At 32.3% G+C, this 20,891-nt stretch overlaps 1 protein-coding gene across 1 annotated transcript; it reads left to right on the forward strand.

Moving 5' to 3' along the window:
• The first annotated feature begins 6,596 nt into the window (after nt 1–6,596).
• Nucleotides 6,597–18,511, forward strand: LOC100808850 (putative cyclin-B3-1). The gene is made up of 26 exons (XM_003530346.4): nt 6,597–6,714; nt 6,917–6,977; nt 7,136–7,199; nt 7,283–7,321; nt 7,797–7,851; nt 7,986–8,037; nt 8,127–8,242; nt 8,388–8,445; nt 8,538–8,628; nt 10,675–10,732; nt 11,832–11,889; nt 11,966–12,020; nt 12,203–12,229; nt 12,312–12,375; nt 12,537–12,585; nt 12,678–12,771; nt 13,769–13,814; nt 15,022–15,366; nt 15,446–15,568; nt 16,511–16,600; nt 16,723–16,884; nt 16,971–17,030; nt 17,272–17,370; nt 17,570–17,748; nt 17,828–18,008; nt 18,088–18,511. Exons 1-25 carry the CDS (start codon nt 6,700–6,702, stop codon nt 17,991–17,993), a joined length of 2,226 nt encoding a protein of 741 aa, XP_003530394.2. The 5' UTR covers nt 6,597–6,699; the 3' UTR covers nt 17,994–18,008; nt 18,088–18,511.
• The last annotated feature ends 2,380 nt before the right edge of the window (nt 18,512–20,891 follow it).

Below are 20,891 nucleotides of genomic sequence, written 5' to 3' on the forward strand. Positions count from 1 at the left end.
GGTCACACTCCAGTGTGCTAATGAGTTTTTAGGATGGAATCTCGATTCAGTGTCAGTGACTCTCAATTCAGAGCTGAGTCTTTAAATTATCGAGACTTGCATGATGTACCTCAGTGTTTTCTTTGTTTGTTTTTTCTTTACCTTTTTATTTAGTGTGTAGATTTAAGGTTCTGAATTGTTGTCTATGGAAGGTTTTCCCTTAAATAATTATATGGTTGTTTCCTAGATTGTGGGATTGCAGATGAAATTTTCCTTATGCTTTCTGATTTTGAATATTCCCATTTAGGAATTGCTTGCCAAATTTTCCAAATGCTTGCAACAATTTAGTGAATGCAAGCTTTATGGATTTGAATGTTTGATGCAGGTGGTGGAGTGATGGGGTGTTCACAAGTAGGGGTGAAAATGGGTTAGACTGGATAGGGCCTACCTAAAATTGGTATAACACTATGACCTGTTTTATATTTTTACAGCTTCAAGTCTCGGTTTGTTGCCCATCACGAGCCTATTGTTTATGCTTGAGTTTGGTTTTTGTAAAAGTTTGTTGGGCCCATTAGCACATTTAAAAGATGTTTCATAGAAAAAAGTGTAAAAAATATTATTTTTAAAAAAATTAAAAGATTTTCATTAAAAATAAGATAATTTTAAACCACAAGATATAAACAAAATTTGTCTACAAACATTACATGTAACATATTACGAGAGTCTTTTATGTTTCACTAAAAGCAAATGATTCATATTCTGGCTACCCATTTATACTTATACGAATTAACATATTTCAAACATTAATTAAAATGATTCAAATCGTCAAAATACTAAAATGATTTTGTAATTATAATATTATTTTTATTGTAAAATATTTTTATTATAAGATATTATTGCTAAATGGGTCAATCTGTCATGCTTAATAGGCTTTTCTTAAGGCTTATGACCTAACTTATGTAACTAAATAGGCTTTTTAAAAAGCATAAGCTAGGTTTTTCTGCTAAATGAATAGGGTTAAGTCAAGACTTAAATGGGCCGAGTCGTAGGCCCCCGACACGTGATCCAGCCTATTTCCCCCCTTATTGGCGACGACCTTTGACGACACTTAAATGCTTTTAATTTTAGATTCTATTAATTAAGTTTTAATTTCTAATTTTTGTGAGGTGTCATTTTTTGAGTGATTGTCTACAAGAGTGACGTGTTGGGATTGTGTGTATGTAAGACTCTCTCCTAAGATGAACCTTGTAATAAGTTGTCCATGAGTGTAGTGCCTTTATATACCATTCAATTTATTGATTTTTTATTTAATGATTGAGATCTTTGAGTGGTTACTTGTCTAATGGATTAGATTCAATTACATGATGATGTGGATGGGTTTTTCAAATAAATGGCGGTCTTAAATTCATGAATGCTTATCCACAACTATCATGTCAATGCTAGTTAATGGAAGCCCAATTGAGGAATTCGGTGTGACTAAAGGTTTAAGGCTAGGGGATCCTTTTTCCCAATGTTTATTCCTTGTTATGCCATAAAGGTTGAGTGTGATGTTTGATAAGGTGGTATTGTTTGGGACTTTTAAAGTGAATTAGTTGGTCACTAAATGGGGGTTAAATAGTGACACACAAACTAACTTGGTCTTTTCTGCACTAACAAAAATTTGCTTCTCACTATATCTTCTTAAGCTACTACTTGGAAATCGAAAGTTTGGTTAGGAGTAACCCTTTCCTTCTTAAGTACCTGGATAAAACAAATAATCTAATATGGAAACTCCAAGTTAAAACCAATGTTATAGTTCTTCTAAAAGTGGTTTTATAAATGACAAATTTTGTTTTGATAGATTATGGTTTTTTAGTATATTGAAAGCAAATGTTGCTTCGAAAGTTTTAAAAAAAATTGTAAAAATCTTTGATCAAATATTAGAGGTATACTTTTATAAGATGTGGTTTTTCAAAACTCAATATGAATATGTAACAATCATAAAATCATGAGAAGTAGTAAGGAAGGATACAACACATAAGAAATTTATACTAGTTCAATCTAACCTAGGCTACATCTAGTACATGCACTTGTAGGATTTTTCACTAAGACTAAGCACCCTTATAAGTGGTATTCTTTCTTGTAAAGCCTCCACATGCTCAACACTCCTCAATAACCTCCAAAGGAAACTCCATTAGTATTTTCTAAGCTCACCCAAGTATTGTTGCACAAGCCTCTCCAAGCTCAAACCCAAAATAGCAACTATTGTTTGACTCACACAACAACTGTTGTGTTCACTCTAACTTCAAAAACAACAATCCCTTCATTGTTTTCCTATGTTTTTTTCCTCTTTTGTTTAGGGATTTTGGACATACTACCATGTTGCCATCTCCACTAAAGAAGGTGTTTATAGACACTTTTTTTAAATGGAAAAGGTTTGGCTCTAACCTAAAGTATTTTGGGTAATGAGGATTCTTCTAATATAAGCTACCTCTTAAATAGACTTTTTTTACCTTACCATTTCTTTGTGGCACTTTGTTAAGGAATAAGACGAATTAGAACCCTTGATTATTTTGATTTGATGAAAATAAATATTAAATTTAAAAATTCAATCTAAAGCACATACATATGAAAAGTGTGGAGTCTATATTTAATGGATCAGACGATGGTAGATAGGCATTGAAGTATGTAGTAGTTAATGTTTTATGTTTATGATCCTTTGTGCACGGTGTGTCTGAATATTCTTCATAGGATGTATAGAATAGTAAAAGGGAAAGAGAGAAGTCAAATGATGAAGCTACTAACTTCGTTAAAGGGTGCGCCCAAAAGTAGTAACAATGTACTTCACAGTACAAAATTTGATTTTCCTTTCTGACGCAAGATTTGAAGTGCCCATCAAGGAAGATAAACATAATGCTTTATTAGATAAATTTACAAGTTGGTGACAAACATTTGATGTTGCAATTAATGCTCCAACAAACACATCTATCTCTACGCAACAAACTAAAGGTGAAGGTGGTTTAGAGATAACGATTGTAGACATGAAGAGTTGATGAAGACTTGTAACTCTTAGTTTTTATTGATGATGAGTTGTATATTGGAACACTAGTCTTGATTAGGATGTTTGTTATTTCATTAAGTGCTTGATTATGTGTGTGAAGTCATGCATACATGCATCTTAGACTAGGATATGTAATTCAACATGCTAAAAAATGATTAGCATTGCATTGATCCATGTTAGTTAGCCTTCAAGAATTGAAACATTTGTAACTTAGCTCTTAAAATCACTAAGTTTCAATTCTGCATCAGGATAATTGGCTATATGTTGATACAGTAGACTATATCGAGCCTTTGTTTCTCAAAATTAAGAATAGCTGACAAATAGTCAACTATCATTAGTACATAATCAACTATCTAGGTCTCTAAAGAAGTTTTACTTTTGCAAACAATTGAATATATGGCAATATAATCGACTCTTTGTTCTTTAATAAACCCAAGTGATGTGAAGAACAATGTAGTTGATTATCTCTATGGAAGAAGTGTGGTTTTATCGAAAATAGATAAGGTGGGTATTGACTTGACTCTGCAGGTTTGTGAGACCTTACATCTATAGGAATTCACCCACTTGTCTATTTTATAAGTTTATTCCTATTAGCCACCACGAAAACCCCAACATTAGGTTAAGAGCCAATCGAGCACCTTCATTTTTGTGCCTACCTATAATAAAAAATAATTGTGCATCAACTATGCACCTATCATATACCAACGATAAATGAATGTCTTTTGTGCACCCACTGCATCCCCCAACAACATGAGAATATTTTGTGCACCAACTGTGCACCCATCGTATTCCCAACACCAAAGGGACATTTTTATGCACCCCTCATATTCCCAACCACACATCATACTTGGAATCCCCTACAATCTTAGATATGCACTTTCTTACCCACCATCCCTTATGGCTTGACTTAGGATCCAAATACATCTCAACAATCAACCATCTACACAATAACCCATCCCTTATATGTTAAAAGGGTCACTAAACCCTCTTGAGAAGTAGTTCTCAATACGTTGACAAGTCATTCATAGTCAAAACATAGGAGTAGTACTCAAAAAGATATCCCACTAAGTGAGACCCCCAGGTCGCATTAGTGGGTCGGAGTTTTGGCGTGTAACTCACCATCCTAAGTATATCTTTTTCAATAAAGATCTTCATAAGGATGTAACTAGCTCCTTTCAACGTATAGGGGTGATTCCAATTCAAGATTATCATTCATCATCAATATTCCATCAACCACTAGACAACCTTAATAATAATAATATATCAAAGTATAAACATCTCAATAACACTATGATATAATGTTCTCATCAATAAGTAAAAGTCATAGAATAATCACAACCTTATAACTATGTACCAATTTAACATTCCAACAATAATTCAAATGTCATACATAAGTAACATAGTAGACATACATAAGCTCTACACAACCTCTCACATAGCTTCAAATCCCATTATGTAGGTCCCACACTTAGCCTAGCACCTCTGAAACCAAAACCTTAAATTTGTACTCCTTAGTCTAGGCCTTACAAATCCCAAGCTTAGCCTCAAGCTCCTTAGAGCTAATTCTCCAATCTACACCTCTCAGACCAAGCCTCACAAACCCCAGGCTTAGCCTCAAGCCCCTTAGAGCTAAATCTCCAATATTCACCTCTTAGGCCAAGCCTCACAAATCCCAAGCTTTAACCTTAATCCCTATAGAGCTAAATCTTCAATATGCATCTCACAAGCCAAGCCTCATAGATCTTAAGCCTTAGGCCCCCTAAAGCTAAATCTCCAATATGCACCTCTTAGGCCAAGCCTTACAAATTTAAAGCTTAGCCTCAAGCCCCCTAAACCTAAAACTCCATTATGCACCACAAAGACTAAGCCTAAAAAATCCAAGACTTAACCTAGCATGACAGATCTACACCTTCGCAAATTCTAGCGATTTTTCTTTCCATGGCCTTGTAAATGTAACCCAAGTGTGTTATTCACTCACATAACACTTGTATTAAAAAATCTATCCCTCAAAGGCTTAAACCATTTAATCAATTTCTTAATCTCTCCCAATCACTCAAAATGCATAAAAACCTAACACCTTTAAGCTTAGGATTACAAAAGGGGAAAAATAACAAATCAAGGGATACAGATGGACAAGGGCAAAACACTTACCTTTGAGAACACATAGAATTGAGCTTTGGGCATTGGGTCTTTAGATCCTTGCTCCTTTTCCCTCTTCCTCTTCTTCTTTATTTTTCCTTCTTCTCCTTTTTCTCTTTATCTTCCTTCCTTTTTTTTCATTCTCCTTCTAAATCTCCCTTCCTTCCTCTACTTAAAGGATGTCCACACATGTGGGCTTAGTGGGCCTTGGCTCCCATTTGGATCCTATTATCGTATTCATATTAGCTCTTAATAGAAAATATCTATTCTTGATAATGCCTAAGGGTATCTTTTTACTATTAAATATAAAAGTTATTCCATAAAAGAGGTTTCTTCATTGTTTATCACTAATATCCATAAATTGAGGATGTTACACTACACAACCGACAATAACCTTGTTGTAGACTCATACAACAAAACTTTTTGTACTAAAAAAACCACTCTCGAAGCAACAATTCTCCAACTTCTCCTTTAGGTTTCCCACTCACTTGATATTTTGTTTAGATAGACTTAACTCAATTTCTTTTTGTTTAGTTTGGTCTTTCATTTTATGGAAAGTTTATTTTGATCCTTTATCAAATAAAATGTTTAAATATCAAATCAAAAATTATTTTGAATATATTTAAATAGTTGAATGACAATTTTGAATCCTTTTTAAATAGATGAGGTACCAAAGTGAACTTTTTAAAAGATAAATGACCATTTGAAACTTTTTAAATAAGATACTAAATGTTATTTTTAGTCCATTATGTTTTAGTATTTTTTTTTATTTTGGTACATTAAGTTTTAAAAATTTTATTTTGATTCTTTATGTTTTTGAAAGTTTCATTTTGATCATTTCTTTCGTTTTTCATTAAAAACAATACTCTGTCAATGTTTTAAATTTTGATAGAGCACTAAAATATAAGTAAAATAATTAATTTACAGGAATGGTGACTAAAATAAATAATTATTTTAAAATTTAAAATATTGACGAAAAACTAATATTTTTAACTAAAAATGAAAGAAATGATAAAAATACAAATTTTAAAAATTAATGTACCAAAATAAAACTTTCAAAAATATAAACAAATAAAATGAAATTTTTAAAACTTAATATACCAAAATGAAAATATATTAAAACATAATGATAAAAAAATGTTATATAACCTAAACAAAATAGTAATTTAATGCCTATACACAATGTAAAATTATTTTACACTGTCATTAAATAATTAATTATCATTTGAATTACTTAAAGATAATTATTTTAAAAATTAATAAATTTATCATACTAAGTAATTTAATGATAGTGTAAAACTCTTTTTAGATCTTCAATGTATAGTCTAAGGACCATTTTATAAAGCTTTTTTTTTCCTTGCTTGCCAAAGGCCGAAGGGCATGAATGTAAAAGCACGTCGATTCAAAATCTAAAAGGCACTGCGCGGTCGTCTCCGCTTTCAATTTTCATTCAGTCGCAACAACGACTACTCTTTTTGAATCTCTTTTTCCTCTTCCTTTCTGCGTCGAAGCTCTCGAACCGGATCCAAACCAATACCTCAATGGTTTCTCTCACGGTAGGGTTTAATTCCAGTTTTCGCTATTCCATTCTTTTACCTTGCTATTATTTCACAAAAAAAAACCCTCCTTCTCCTCTGATTTTCAAATTTCGCATGACCCTGTTATGATTCTTCACGAGGTTTTAACCTTCGATTTTTGCTTAAACCCTAAACTGTAAAACGCTTAGTTTGATTCTTGTACGGTTCTTGCATGTTTCAGGGAAAATCTAGGGTGGGCTCAACTCGAGCCTCTGTTGGCGGTGGCCAATCTCGTCCAAGTGGTATATTTTACATATTTTATTTATTTATTAATTTGTTTGAATTTTTCTGTTTTATTTTTCTTTTTGGATTTGAAGGGTTATGTATCAGACTGATTATTTAGATTATTACTATTTTATATGTTTTTGGTGATTTAATATGTATATGTATATTGAAACAGTGGGTGGTAGGAACTTCAAGGTTTTTTCAGAAATTGACCGGACTAAAGTTGGTGATGGGAATATGTGAGTATTTTTGTTTTTTGTGTGTGATTGAGAATGTACAGTAAATATATGTTTTGTAGAACTAATGTTGATTGTTTCTTTAGGACATATGCAAGAGGAGCAGGTGCAAGTGCAACTGCAAGGTATGGTGCCTTTGTTGACTTCAAATGATGTGATTTATGCTTCACGAGTTGTTATTAGGTGCTGAAATTGTGGAAAAAGAGTAAAATCCTCTGATGTCAAGGTGGTTTTGGTTAATTGTTTGCTTTTTTGAGATATTAGATAAATAAGGAAGCCCTCTAGTTTCGTTGCAGCAATGGAAGGGAGTTTAGTTTACTGGCTTTGAGAATTAAACTTGTTTTTAAGACCCTCTTGTGGTTCAAATTAAATAGGCTTGTTCCACGATTGTGTCTTTTATATACGATGGAGTCCAAAGCTGCTGCCTTGTTTTATGTTTTTTCATGTCATTGTCTGAAATGGTTGTTTTTGTGAAACCATGACAACATATACCCGAATGATATTCATTTCCTGTAGATGTTCCATATATTCCTGAAATATGTAAAAGCACTGTAGTGATCTATCTCTGTATTCTCTCTCCTCTTTTTACAATTTATGCAGGAGTACTGTGGTAGCTAACAAAAGGGTTATTCTTAATAGCACCAGTAGTCCAAAGGTAATAAACATTCTAAATTTCTAATACTTTCTGAATGCTCTAACAATCTGTGAATACTTGGAAAATGTCCATATATTTTGTATTCTTGAGTCTGTCCTTGCTTACACTCCATATATGCAACTTTAATGGTGAAGGGCGGTCTCAAAAAAAGTATGGATAAAAGTAGTGGCAAATATGGTACTTCTGGTAAGTATTAACTGAACTCATTTCTTGTTAAAATTTTGAAAATTATGTGGCATTACACACTTCTCATTTTCACTTATTCTGGCTTTTAGTAGGAAGTACAAATGTGAGAAAGGCATTAGCTGATGTAAGCAATGCTCAAGAAAAATTCACAACAGCCGTGGTAGCTAACAAAGGGGTTATTCTTAATAGCACCAGTAATCCAAAGGTAATAAACATTCTAAACTTCTAATACTTTCTGAATGCTCTAACAATCTGTAAATACTTGGAAAATGTGGATTTATTTTGTATTCTTGAGTCTGTCCTTGCTTACACTCTATATGTATAACTATTATGCAACTTTAATGGTGAAGGGCGGTCTCAAAAAAAGTATGGATAGAAGTAGTGGCAAATATGGTACTTCTGGACCTGGTAAGTATTAACTGAACTCATTTCTTGTTAAAATTTTGACAAATATGTGGTATTACACACTCCTTATTTTCATTTATTCTGCCTTTTATTAGGAAATACAAATGTGAGAAAGACATTGGCTGATGTAAGCAATGTTCAAGAAAACTTCACAACAGCTGTTGGCATTGCCAGCTCAAAAATGAAGTAAGAATCTTCTTTATGCAGGATAGAGAGAAAGTTAGAAGGGAGGTGGTAGTATTTCACTGTTTTAATAGGATTTGCAAGTTATTTTTGAAACTCAACTTATTTTGTACAGCTATACATTTATAAAAGAGACGCATATATTTGTTTTTTGCACATATCAGCTGATATAGAGACTAACTATTAATGGCATTCTTTTGTGAAATGTTTTGTTTTGGAATATTCTGATAGATTACTCTTTAATATCTAGTGGCAACCTAAACATTTTCACCTTTGATTTTGTTAGAATATATGTAGAAAATTTCTCATAATATTTCTACTGTATCTTAGAGTGGTTATGGTTTTCAATTTCGTGTTTCATGGATTTTTTCCTTATTTAATTTAATTAGGATTAAGAGTCTAGTATGGTATAAAATAGGGGTTTATAAAAGTATTTTGTATCACCTCTATTGGGAAAACTCCAAGTTTCACATCGCCTAGAGATAGTGCAAAGATAGAGTATATAAGTGGTGGACAACCTTCATCCTATGAGCTAACTTTTGGGGTTGAGTTAGACTCAAATCCGCATTCTAAGATGATATTAGAGCTTATCCTTGATCCATCAAAAGGGCCACCCACCGTATTATCCATGCATCAAGCCCAAAAGTGCTAGGTGTGAAGGGGTGTATTGGAAAAACCTAAGTACCACATTGGCTAGTGTCAAGATAAAGTATATAAGGGGTGGACAACCCTCACCCTATGAGTTAGCTTTTGGAGTTGAGTTAGGCCCAATCCCACATTCTATGAACCTCACAGTCAACCTTTCTCACAATCACATGTGATATGAACTTTGTTTAACCTATTTACTCTGGTTGTATCCATCCCTTGCCCCAATTCACCACCTTCCCATTACTATGTGGCTCCATTGGACAACAGATTTTTCTTGTTTGGTTACATCCATATGTTCTTCTTTCCATCAGTCTAGAAAATGTCTGGCCTAATCCTGTTTTCGTCTTGCTCTGTCTCAAATGTAGTAGCCTAAGCCTGTTCAACTCCATTTTGGCACATCATTTTTAATTTTCTTGTTAAATGTAACAACTAACAGGCTCAAAGCTTAGTTAGCTTTGGCTTGAGGGGCCAACAAATATCTTATAACATCATTCTTGTATCTTAATTATTTTTAGTATATTAAATGATCCCTTAGAAGTAATTTTCATATTTCATTCATAATCTGTTTTCTTATTTAATTAGGATTAGGAGTCTAGTATTAGCATAAGTAGGGGTTATTTTGTATATAACATCAAGTTATGTCTGTTTTAGACTATTAAGTACTTTATTCTATCCTTTTGTCCTTCCTATCTAATTCCTCTATTTTCAACAAAGGGCATTACTGAACTACCTAAGTTGATAGGTGAATGCACATGAATGATATTATATTTAATTTAACATGCCCTTTCACACAAGGGACTTTTAGTCTTGAAAGCACATCAAATCATGTCGAATTTAGATGATGATTAATCCGTCTATTCTGTCTTTGTCCTTCTATCTAATATAATTTCCAAAACACTTAATCTAATGGGTAAAAGCAAATGAATGATGTTATATTTAAGTAATTTAACTCACCTTCTCCTCACACTAGGGACCTTTAGTCTTGATGAGTGGACAATGTACAAGCCCACCTTACCTTGTGTTGAAACTTAACATTCCTTTAGAAGAATGGGAGCAACAAGGATTTGTACCTTTACAGTAGAGATTAGAGATAGTCATAGAGATGTTGATACTATGCAGAACCAACTCTCCCAGATACTTAAGCTTTTGGATGAAAACACATGAATGGTTTTATATTTTAGCAACTTTCATATTTATGTGGACCTTCGAGATTAAAAGAAAATTCAATCTCTATAGATGCTTCACGTAATAGAAACTTATCTTGTCGTGGTGCTTCATCTCAAGCAGAGATTGATGCAATGTTCTTTACAATTGCTTGAATTAGATAGCATATTAATTCTGTCTTTATTTCCTCTAATGATTGCTTCGTTATTTGATTTTATGTCTTATGTGCCTTTCTAGGGTTCCTGCAGGTTCAAGTTCCAAAATAGCGGGTGTATCTTTGAGGAAATCCTTCACGGTATGTAAACCAGTTGATTAACTCATAGGTATTCCAATTTTCTGTTTAGCCCATGTTTTTTTTACTTAGTCAGTTGTTTATGTAAATGGATACTCTTTTTACTGGTGTTAGTTAATTTTCTTAATACCCTTAAATGACTCAATGAATGGAACTTTGTTTATATAATCAATAAGGTGTCTTGTATAAAAACATAAAAAGTGAAAAGAAGTCCTACAAAACAATTAATCTTGATGGGTGTGGTTCTCCAGGTAAATTGTTTATATTTATATGCTGTTCATCTATTTTTGGATTTTTTCTTTTCTATGTTCCCCTTGGCCTTGGCATCTTTTCTTTAAGAGAGCAAGCAAACATATCTGGTCATAGCATTTTTAATCTAGTTGTAGGTTTGAAACGGATATACAAAATTCACTTTCTCCATTTCCTGCAAAAAAACAAGAATGCCTTAAGTATGTGGTTTGAAACTAATAGCATATTTGGTTTAGTTTAAATCTGAAGAAATAATCCCTTGTTTTTTCAAAAGCTCTCTTAGGAAGCTGGTAAAAATAATCGATTATTTCTCCAAAATAAGTTGAACCAAACACTCACCAAGATCTTTATTATGATAGGTTAGGAAACTTTTCCTTAAATAAATGAACCACTTGTTCTAGCTAATAATCATTATCATATATACAGCATAAACTTTTGGAGCTGGTTGGTGGTGAGAAGTCTGGTTTCAGAGCAGCTTGATTTATTGGCACCCAAGCATATAATAGCATATATGAACTGAACCCTAACTTCACACTTCTATTTTATCTCAGTTTGTTTATAAAGATATTTTAAAATATATAATTATGTCTGATTTTTTTGGAAATAAGTTGCTTTTCTGCTTTTCCAAAGCTCTTAAAAATAGCCGCATCATAGAATCACTTTTTTTCAAGTCAACAAGTTGGCTCTTGAATCATTTCCTACCATTTGGAAGCATTAACTTGGTACAACTTGTCCTTCTTTTTTCTTGCAAAAGGAATCATATAATGTGATGTTCAGTTAGAATATTAACAATTTAAACTTCTTTGGGTCTACACAATTATGAAGCACTGATCACTTTTCTTGTTCAAATCAGGGAAGGGTGCAAAGATATACAAGGAAAAGTGTTGTTCAGTTAGATGCACTCAATAGAGGTGACTAATTTCCTCTTAATATTTTATTGTGGTTTGTATATTTAGAATATCATTTAGATATCTTTTTCCCCTTTAGATGATCAGAAGAATAATACAAATGGAGGCCAATCAGTTAATGCCACAAAGGACAGGTACTTGGGATCCTGTCTCTTGTTTATCTCACATTTAATTGGGAATTGAAGTTATTAATCCTGTCTCTTGTTTATCTCACATTTAATTGGGAATTGAAGTTATTAATGGTTGATTTTTATGGTTCCAAGCACTTCATTACATAAATTATATTGCAATTGTTTTTCTTTTTTTTTTTTTGTAGGTTTACAAGGAAGCCTATTGCTACAAGGTTTTTTTATATTCCATTTTGTTGATTCAAGTGAGTTTTATGAATAAACTGTAAACTGAAACCACAACTTGTCTCTTTCAAGCTCATCAAGGAAGTCTTTACCAGTATTGAGGAGGGTAAGCAGGGAAGATACGAGTAACACAAAGGTAATATAATCTTATTATTCTTTCTGGTGGTGGACAGTGGCAATAAAATATTTTTACCTCCATATAGTTGGGCTTATTCAAATTGCCATATATTTTTCCTTTTATTTATTTTTTTCAAAATCTTTTTCCATTTCTTATAATTCCACTTTACTTCCTTATAGGAAAATGTTAGAAGTTCTCAAACAGCAAAAGGCCAAAGTGGTCTCCCCAGTAAGAAGCTGCGACTTTAGATAGTCACTTTGTAAATGCCAATGAATTGACCTATGCTATGCTAATTAAACTTAATATACTACTGATTTCAGCTAAGGCAACCACAAACAGAAGAGATAGTTCCCAACTGATTAACTCAAGAAGCCATTTATGGAAGTATCGAGTGAGTGATGGTTTTGTTCAAATGTAAGTGATAATTAATCATATCATTAGCTAGTTCCTGCTCCTCTATGTAAATTGTGCACTTCTGGTACATTGTATCTGTTTGATGAGTCTTCAAGTTGCAAAACTGGGGAATCTAGCAAGTTAGCCTAGAAAATTATGAGGTAATGTCTAGAAAATTGATGCTAATTAGCTGCATCAACACTATATTCTTAAATTGAAAAGAATTTGACTCTTTGTTCTGCAGAATTTTACACTTCTGTATTACCATTTTTATTACACTTTTAGGTCCCTGGTTTTCTTCCAGATCTCATTTTCTTTCATTTTTGTTTTTTGTATTCTCCATCAAATAAATGTGTCTCCTTTTTCACCCAAAAGTTATAAATTTTTCTACACCTTGACCTTTGTATAAATGCACACGTGGAAGCTTGGTTATTACAAATTTCAGGTTGATATTAGATGTGAGGATATATCTGTCATACGTTTAAGCTGTTAGGTGAAGGAACATGAATGATTGATATTTGCTGTCCCTAATTTCACAAACTTCTACACAGAAGAAAACACACGTATCTTTTCTATTCACCCTATTACACACACATTGAACATTTACTAATAATACACAACTTCTAATGACATTTTTACACATTCTGATATTGAATTACTGCTACTTTCTACCAATAACTGTCATACCTGCCCCTAACATGTTCCCTCATGCAATAACCCTACTATGTGCTGAGATTTGATTTTTTATTTTATTTTATTTAGATTTTAGAAGAATATAGGACAATAAGGATATTGGACCTTAGACCACAAGAAGACAGGCAGATGATAAATCTACGGAATCTATTAAATAGGAAATCATTATAATTGTTTCTATTTATAGCTGAATGCCTGTTTATGCTCATCATTAACAACCAATTCTCTTTGATAAGAGATTTTAATAATCAATTGATAATTTAGAGGATGAGATTTCTAGTTATTAATTTCTCATTTCATACAATACAATTCACGTGTGATGCAGGGTTCAACCTAATGTTTTACATGCATCCTCAAGGAAGTCCACCAAGGTATGTTGGCTTTACTTTGCTGTCTGTTGTTGCTTTATTTGATTAATTGTGTTAGATTTCAACTTAAAACCAATTGATACTAAGTGAAGTTGCCCAACAGATATATAAGTTGCACATCAAAAACTGGGACAGGCGATGTGGGACTTCCTAACAGATTGGTGCACAATGTTGTTAATGGCGGATGACGGTTCATGGCGGAAAGCCAAAAATCCGCCATAAAAATATGGCGGATGGTGTAGCGGAAATGGCGGACGTCATGACGGACAAAAAAAAAATATACATATATATAATTATAAATAACCAAGTACCAACACCAAATAAACTCATTCAAATTGAAAAAAACAATGGATTGCATTCAAATAAACTAAAAAACGTGGTGTCAAACAAAAAAAAAATGGGTGTCAAAAATAAAAAAAGGTGTCAAATAGAAAAAGGAAAAAAAAGCTCTAGACATAAAAAATGGGTGTCAAACAGAAAAAAACAACAAAAAAAAAACGCACCACTGAAGCTGCCGTCAACGTCGCCCGTTTGTCGGTACCGTGCGTCGTGGCTCGTGTGTCGTCCTCGCATGCGTCGCTGCCGTTCGTCGTCGTCGTGCTGCTGGTCGCACTGGAGACTTTTTTGTTCGTGCTTTGTTCTGTGCGTGCTCGCTGTTGTGTGCTGCGCTTTTGCAATAGAATCTCGGGTAGGGTTGGGTTGGGTCAGCCCAACACCTATCGCGCAAAAAACAAAAAAAAAGGTGCTATTCCGCCATTAATGCGATTCTGCGACGAACGCCATGGCTATGGCGGCCGCCATCCGCAACCCACAACGCCACCGCTATTTGGTGGCGTTTTTTCCGAAAATTTGCGACGCCAGACCGCCATGGCGCCGCCATAACCGCTATTTGATAACACTGTTGGTGCAGCAGTAGTTCTTTGGAATTTCATATCTGTGCTTATTTTGCATTTTATTTGGAATTTCTTTGTGATGCTTGTGTAATTAATAAGGCTGAACTGCATAATGTAGTGTGCTGAAGTAAAATATAGCAGAAAACCTTTTAATGCATACATGTATATGATTGATATGCACTGATGTCATGCTTTAAATGCTTGGTTCATTTAATGACATTAGGAACTGTCTTGTCAGTCAATAACTTCCACCACATTTTGATTTTAAGATTTGGTGTATACAGTGTGAAGCTGATTTTTTACCTTGTTTGTTACAGCCTATTGTTAAGACCACAATCAAGGCTGTCACTGCTCAAAGGACTTTAAAATCTAAATCCAGATTGTCTCAGAACAAATTAGAATCAACGACAGCAACATCATCTCAGAACAAATCCCTATCAGCTCAGAAAAATCTAGAATCAACTACTGTGACATCATCTCAGGACAAGGAATCAGTTTCTCTGTCTCTTCCTGAGAAAAGTTTGACAGTTTCTGATGATACAAATCAAAGTTGTCTTCCATCTGGAGAGAGCAATCTGACAACAAATTTGTTAGAGTTAATTCCAAGGAAAAAATCCTTCCGCCGGAAATCATATACAACTTCATTAATTGAAGGATCTAAGGTTGATGATCAATGCATGAAACTACAACTCTATTTTAGTTTCCAAAAATTTAAATGGCATGTAGCCCCTTATTTTGCAGATTCTCAAGGAAAGTGGTGATGTTCGAGAGCAGGATAACCTACCAAATATAGATAATGAATGCAATCAACTTGAAGTTTCTGAATACATTGATGACATATATCTGTACTATTGGGTTACTGAGGTAATATTCATCTTGCTTATGTCAGCTCTTTTTTATGACTATCACTTTGTTACTGATTTAAATTTAAAATAGAGATGTACAGTACCAGGGATATACATTTCTTTTTTTCTAGTTGAGTAAATTTCTTCTTTTATGAACATGCTTGTCTCTTTCTATTTCCCTCCCATTTCACTATAGGCTTCAATAGCTCCACCAATTATAGAATTAGTAAATAATTTTCTACAGCTAACATTTTATATTTGTAAGCTTTGAAGGACTATGCATCCCTCCAAAGTTGATTGTGTTGAATATAATTTAATAACTTGACATATTATTTTAGCACTGTTGCTCTTTTAATAACTTGACATGCTATTTTTCCAATCTTGCAGTAATTATCATAGTCAACACTTCCAATACACACCTTGACACTCAATACAATGTCCACAACTTTTTTTTAAAAAAGAATCCTATATTGGAGGTTCTTGAATCGTTTGCAAGTTTTATTTTGATGTTTTACTATTAATCCCATATGCTTGGATAAGATACTTTATCACATTATCATACAGAGATGTCACAACCTAGTTCAACTTCTGTCATTGTTTAACTGATTTTGTCACTTCCTTGGTGTAATCATGATACCACTGGCTTTTGTGAGTATAGTATAAAGGAACAGTTACTCAACTTCCTACTGGGTAGTTTGTAGACAGTTAAGTTTGTTATGTCAGCTGTGCTTATAAATACACTTGTACTCCATTATTGAGTGGGCTAATAAAATCAGTTACCATCTTCATTTTCTCTGAATTCAACAGGCTTTCTTGTCTATACAAATTTATATTACATTTTATCTTTATTAATCATGAAACCTCTGGATTTCTCATGTATACAAATTATATTACAATTTTATCTTTATTCTCTAAACTAAACTAATGTTTTTATCTATTTTAAAATTGTTTTCAACTGCAGGCACATAATCCACTTCTAGCAAATTACATGTCAATTCAGACAGACATTTCACCTCATTTGCGGGGCATTTTGATCAACTGGCTTATTGAAGTAAATAAATGATTTTCATCATCCTTCAGATGGCTTTTCTTTCTCCATGCCCTTTCCTTTATCTATTGTTCTACTGATGACTTATATTGTCACTTTTTTACCTATCATTATGACTATTTTAGGTACACTTCAAATTTGATTTGATGCCAGAGACACTGTATCTCACTGTTACGTTGTTGGATCAATATCTTTCCCTAGTGACTATCAAAAAGACCGATATGCAGTTAGTTGGCCTTACAGCACTTTTACTTGCCTCAAAGTATGAGGATTTTTGGCATCCTAGGGTAAGAAGGGATTTTTAAGCATTTATTGTTGAAGAAAAGATGACATGCTCTACCTTGATAACTTCTTTTTGTCTTGTCTGTTCCAGGTCAAAGATTTAATTAGCATCTCAGCGGAGTCATATACCAGAGATCAAATGCTTGGAATGGTATGCAGTGCTTATTAAGCCTTTCTTATGACACTTCTCCCTTTCAATCCTCATGTTTAAGACTGATCTTGATACATTTCTTTGCATAGTTACGCATTAATGAATGACTTAGCAAATTCATAAAATATAATTGGTGAAATTTTCATTCAGCTAATTCAGATTGATCAGATAATTCTAAAATTTTGCTGGTGTTTGATTACTTAAATTTATATTCTAAAGTGTTTTGTGGTATTCTGTACAGGAAAAACTTATTCTTAGAAAATTAAAGTTCCGTCTTAATGCTCCTACTCCTTATGTTTTTATGGTGAGGTTTCTAAAGGCTGCGCAATCAGATAAAAAGGTATGTAGTTCAACATGCATGTTCGTACTATATACTATCTTGCAGATTGTTGATTGTACAAATTTTAGTTTATCAAATTGATATTGCTTCTAGGCATGAAGGATAATCAATCAGTTTGGATGAGAAGTGTAATGTCATTGCTTCTATGCTGGACATTAAGTATGATTTCTAACATTTTGTCTGCAATTTATTTTTCCAGCTTGAGCACATGGCATTCTTTCTGGTCGACCTATGCTTAGTTGAATACGAAGCTTTGGCATTCAAGCCTTCATTACTTTGTGCATCAGCTCTCTATGTTGCACGATGTACTTTGCAAATAACTCCACCATGGACCCCACTACTTCACAAACATGCACGTTATGAAGTTTCACAGATCAGGTACTCTTTTTTCTGCCTTTTTCTTTTTCATTTTTAAAATTTAGGTTGGTTTCTATTTATGCTAACCGTAATATTGTAGGGATTGTGCGGATATGATACTGAAGTTCCACAAAGCTGCCGGGGTTGGAAAGTTGAAGGTTATATATGAAAAATACTCTAGACAGGAACTCAGTAGGGTTGCAGCAGTGAAACCGTTGGATAAACTTCCATGGACTCCCACTACTTCACAAACAAGCACGTTATGAAGTTTCAAAGATCAGGTACTCTTTTTTCTGTCTTTTTCTTTTTCATTTTTAAAATTTTGGTTGGTTTCTATTTATGCTAACTGTAATATTGTAGGGATTGTGCGGATATGATACTGAAGTTCCACAAAGCTGCCGGGGTTACATACGAAAAATACTCTAGACTGGAACTCAGTAAGGGGGTTGCAGCAGTGAAACCGTTGGATAGACTTACCCTGTGATTTGAACTGTGCTCTTATTAAACCTGATATATAATATGATATTCGGATGAATTTTTAAATTGAAAAAATCTAAAGGCTATATTTTAGTAGAGGTTTTTTCTTTCCAGGTTGCATGTACAACCTTGGTTCTAGATGGGATGCTGTGACCACATTTATGATGACATATTTGCATTAAGATAGGAGTTACGTTGAAAAAATCTCAAGGTTTTATTTTGGTAGAGGTTTTTCTTTCCAGGTTGGATGTACAACCTTGGTTCAACTTGTAATGGTTCGTTTTTATTAGAAACATGCTTTTGGTGATTTACTTATACTGATTAAGTTCTTTTAAGTTCAGTCTTATGGGTAGAGGTGTGAGTGACCCACCCGGAATCGGTTGGTTGAGTTTTTGTCTATTTTTCATTCAATTTTAATTGGATTCAGGACTCATACCGTTAACGCGATTCGAAAGAGTTTCAAACTGCTGTTGATACTCAGTAACAATACCAGTTTGGTGAAGCTTGGATGATGCTGCCTGATGATTGACAAAGATGGATGGACCAAAGCGCAATTCTGAAGCACGCGTGATCCATATATGGAACAGTGCTGATCTATATGCTGCTGCTGCATTTGGATTTGCATCTCCTTCATCTGCGCAAGACATTTAATACAGAGGTTTTACGTTAAGAATCAACAAAAAAAATTAATTTTACATCAATAATTAAAATTTTAAAACATTTGAATAAATTCTCTTATAAAATTAAAATTATATATAAACCATGTTAAAGGAACTGGAATTGTAGTTAAACCTAGCTTTATAAATATCACACGACTCATGAATCATACCATTACATGCCTTTTATAAAATTTCTATGTTTTCATAAAGATTTTAATTTTGGTAAATAATATTCGTCCATTTAAGTTGGATCAATGGGAAAGAAATATGAAAAATAGAGAGCAAAGGTAACAAATATAATATTCAATGTAACGAAAGAAGAGAAAAAAAAGATAAGAGAAAATAAATATGTATTCATGATAACTTTTTTTTTTTTGCGGGTGCAAGAAAAATGAACAATATGCCATCTTTTATTATCATACCATGCTATTGGTATGAAATATTTACTGACTTTGTGATTAATATTTGTTTGAAAATTTAATTAGTCACCTTTAATGAAATTTTTTCTCTCAATCTTATTTTTTTATCCACAAGATTCAAATTCTAAATCTTACTTAGAGATTAAACTCACTACTACTCAGAACAAAAATGTATTAATATGCAACTTAATATGATTTGTTTCTTTTTCAATGTTTATATAATGATATTTAGATTCACAAGTTTAAAGTTAGACTCATACACATAAATCAAAAATAGATTGGAGTGTAGCAATGATGAAATATATAAGAAATAAATTAAAAAATATATGAATAATAGTAATAAAAATGTATAATAGTTATTACTATGCCTTAAAATTCAAGTTAATTATCAATTTCTTATATAGTGTAAGTTTATCTCATAGAAAACAATTAATTATAAATAATATTTAATTTCTCAAATCAATTATAACCCATGTAAATATTTATAACTTTTAAAATAATAATAATACATTATAAAAGGAAAATATACTAACTATGAAAATAAATAATATCAAATATTTATTTTTAAAAAGAAAAAAATGTAATTATTTGGCCTAGACCTCTCCTCAATTGACCCTAGTCAAAGACACTCACTCAAAAATTCTCTTTATGGTTGATTCTAATTTATTAAAAATTATTAATTTTCAGTTTTATTTTTCATTTAATATAAATCAGAAAAGAGAATCTAACGAATCATTAGATGATAATCAAAATTTATAAAAATGGTGATTTTTAATAAATTATAGCCGATCATAAACAGAGAATTAAAAAAAGAGTATCTCATAGAGTACAACTAATATTTCTCAATTTTCAATAATTAATAGTATCATCCAATCTGTGCCTTTGTGGTCATATGTTAGCTGGACAATGCTTTAGAGCTTTTTTATTTTTCCTCTTTCACTTTCTTTTTTTACTTTAGTTATGTTTAATAAAATTAGCTGAAGAAAAAGTTAGTTAAAAATTAAAAAATTAATTTATTAAATTATAAGTATTCAATAAAATTAAGTATTAAAGTAACTGAAAAGTATATAATAACTGAAAAATAATGAAATTATGATTTATTTAAAAAATATAAACTTAAAAAATATAAACATGAACTTGATGAATATATTAAGAAGTTTAAAAAAATGCTAAAAATTACTAAAAAAAACACTTGTTTATTAAATAGTCAAATTAATTTTTTAACTAATAAAAAAATAAAAATTCACTTAAATGTCTTCCTCAATATAATTTATGTTTATTTACTTTCTTCAGTAGAACTGTACTGATTTTGAAGCGTGCAAAGCACACATACATTTTTAGTTTAATTTAAATTTTTAAACTTAATAATTTATTATCATCAAAGTCTTTAAATTTATTTTAATATTATTACTTAATCCATATTTTTTAAACTTTAAATTAATGTGATGGGCATATTGTATTTTTATTGGGATTTATTTGAATTTTTCTTAATTTCAAAAATTAATATCAGACGGCTTTATACATTTCGAGAGCAATAAATGGAGTTTACTTAAAGAAAAAAAAAAGTTAAATTGCAGGTGGCAACATGCAAAAAGGCCAACATTGCTAT

The sequence above is a fragment of the Glycine max genome, chromosome 8 (genome assembly GCF_000004515.6).
Source record: "Glycine max cultivar Williams 82 chromosome 8, Glycine_max_v4.0, whole genome shotgun sequence".
Lineage (NCBI taxonomy): Eukaryota > Viridiplantae > Streptophyta > Magnoliopsida > Fabales > Fabaceae > Glycine > Glycine max.

Excerpts from the sequence above, each read along its gene's own strand:
- LOC100808850 (XM_003530346.4), top strand. Across the intron at positions 12,230-12,311 it reads AGGAAGCCTATTGCTACAAG|CTCATCAAGGAAGTCTTTAC; the intron begins GTTTTTTTATAT and ends GTCTCTTTCAAG. Across the intron at positions 16,885-16,970 it reads AGGATTTTTGGCATCCTAGG|GTCAAAGATTTAATTAGCAT; the intron begins GTAAGAAGGGAT and ends TGTCTGTTCCAG.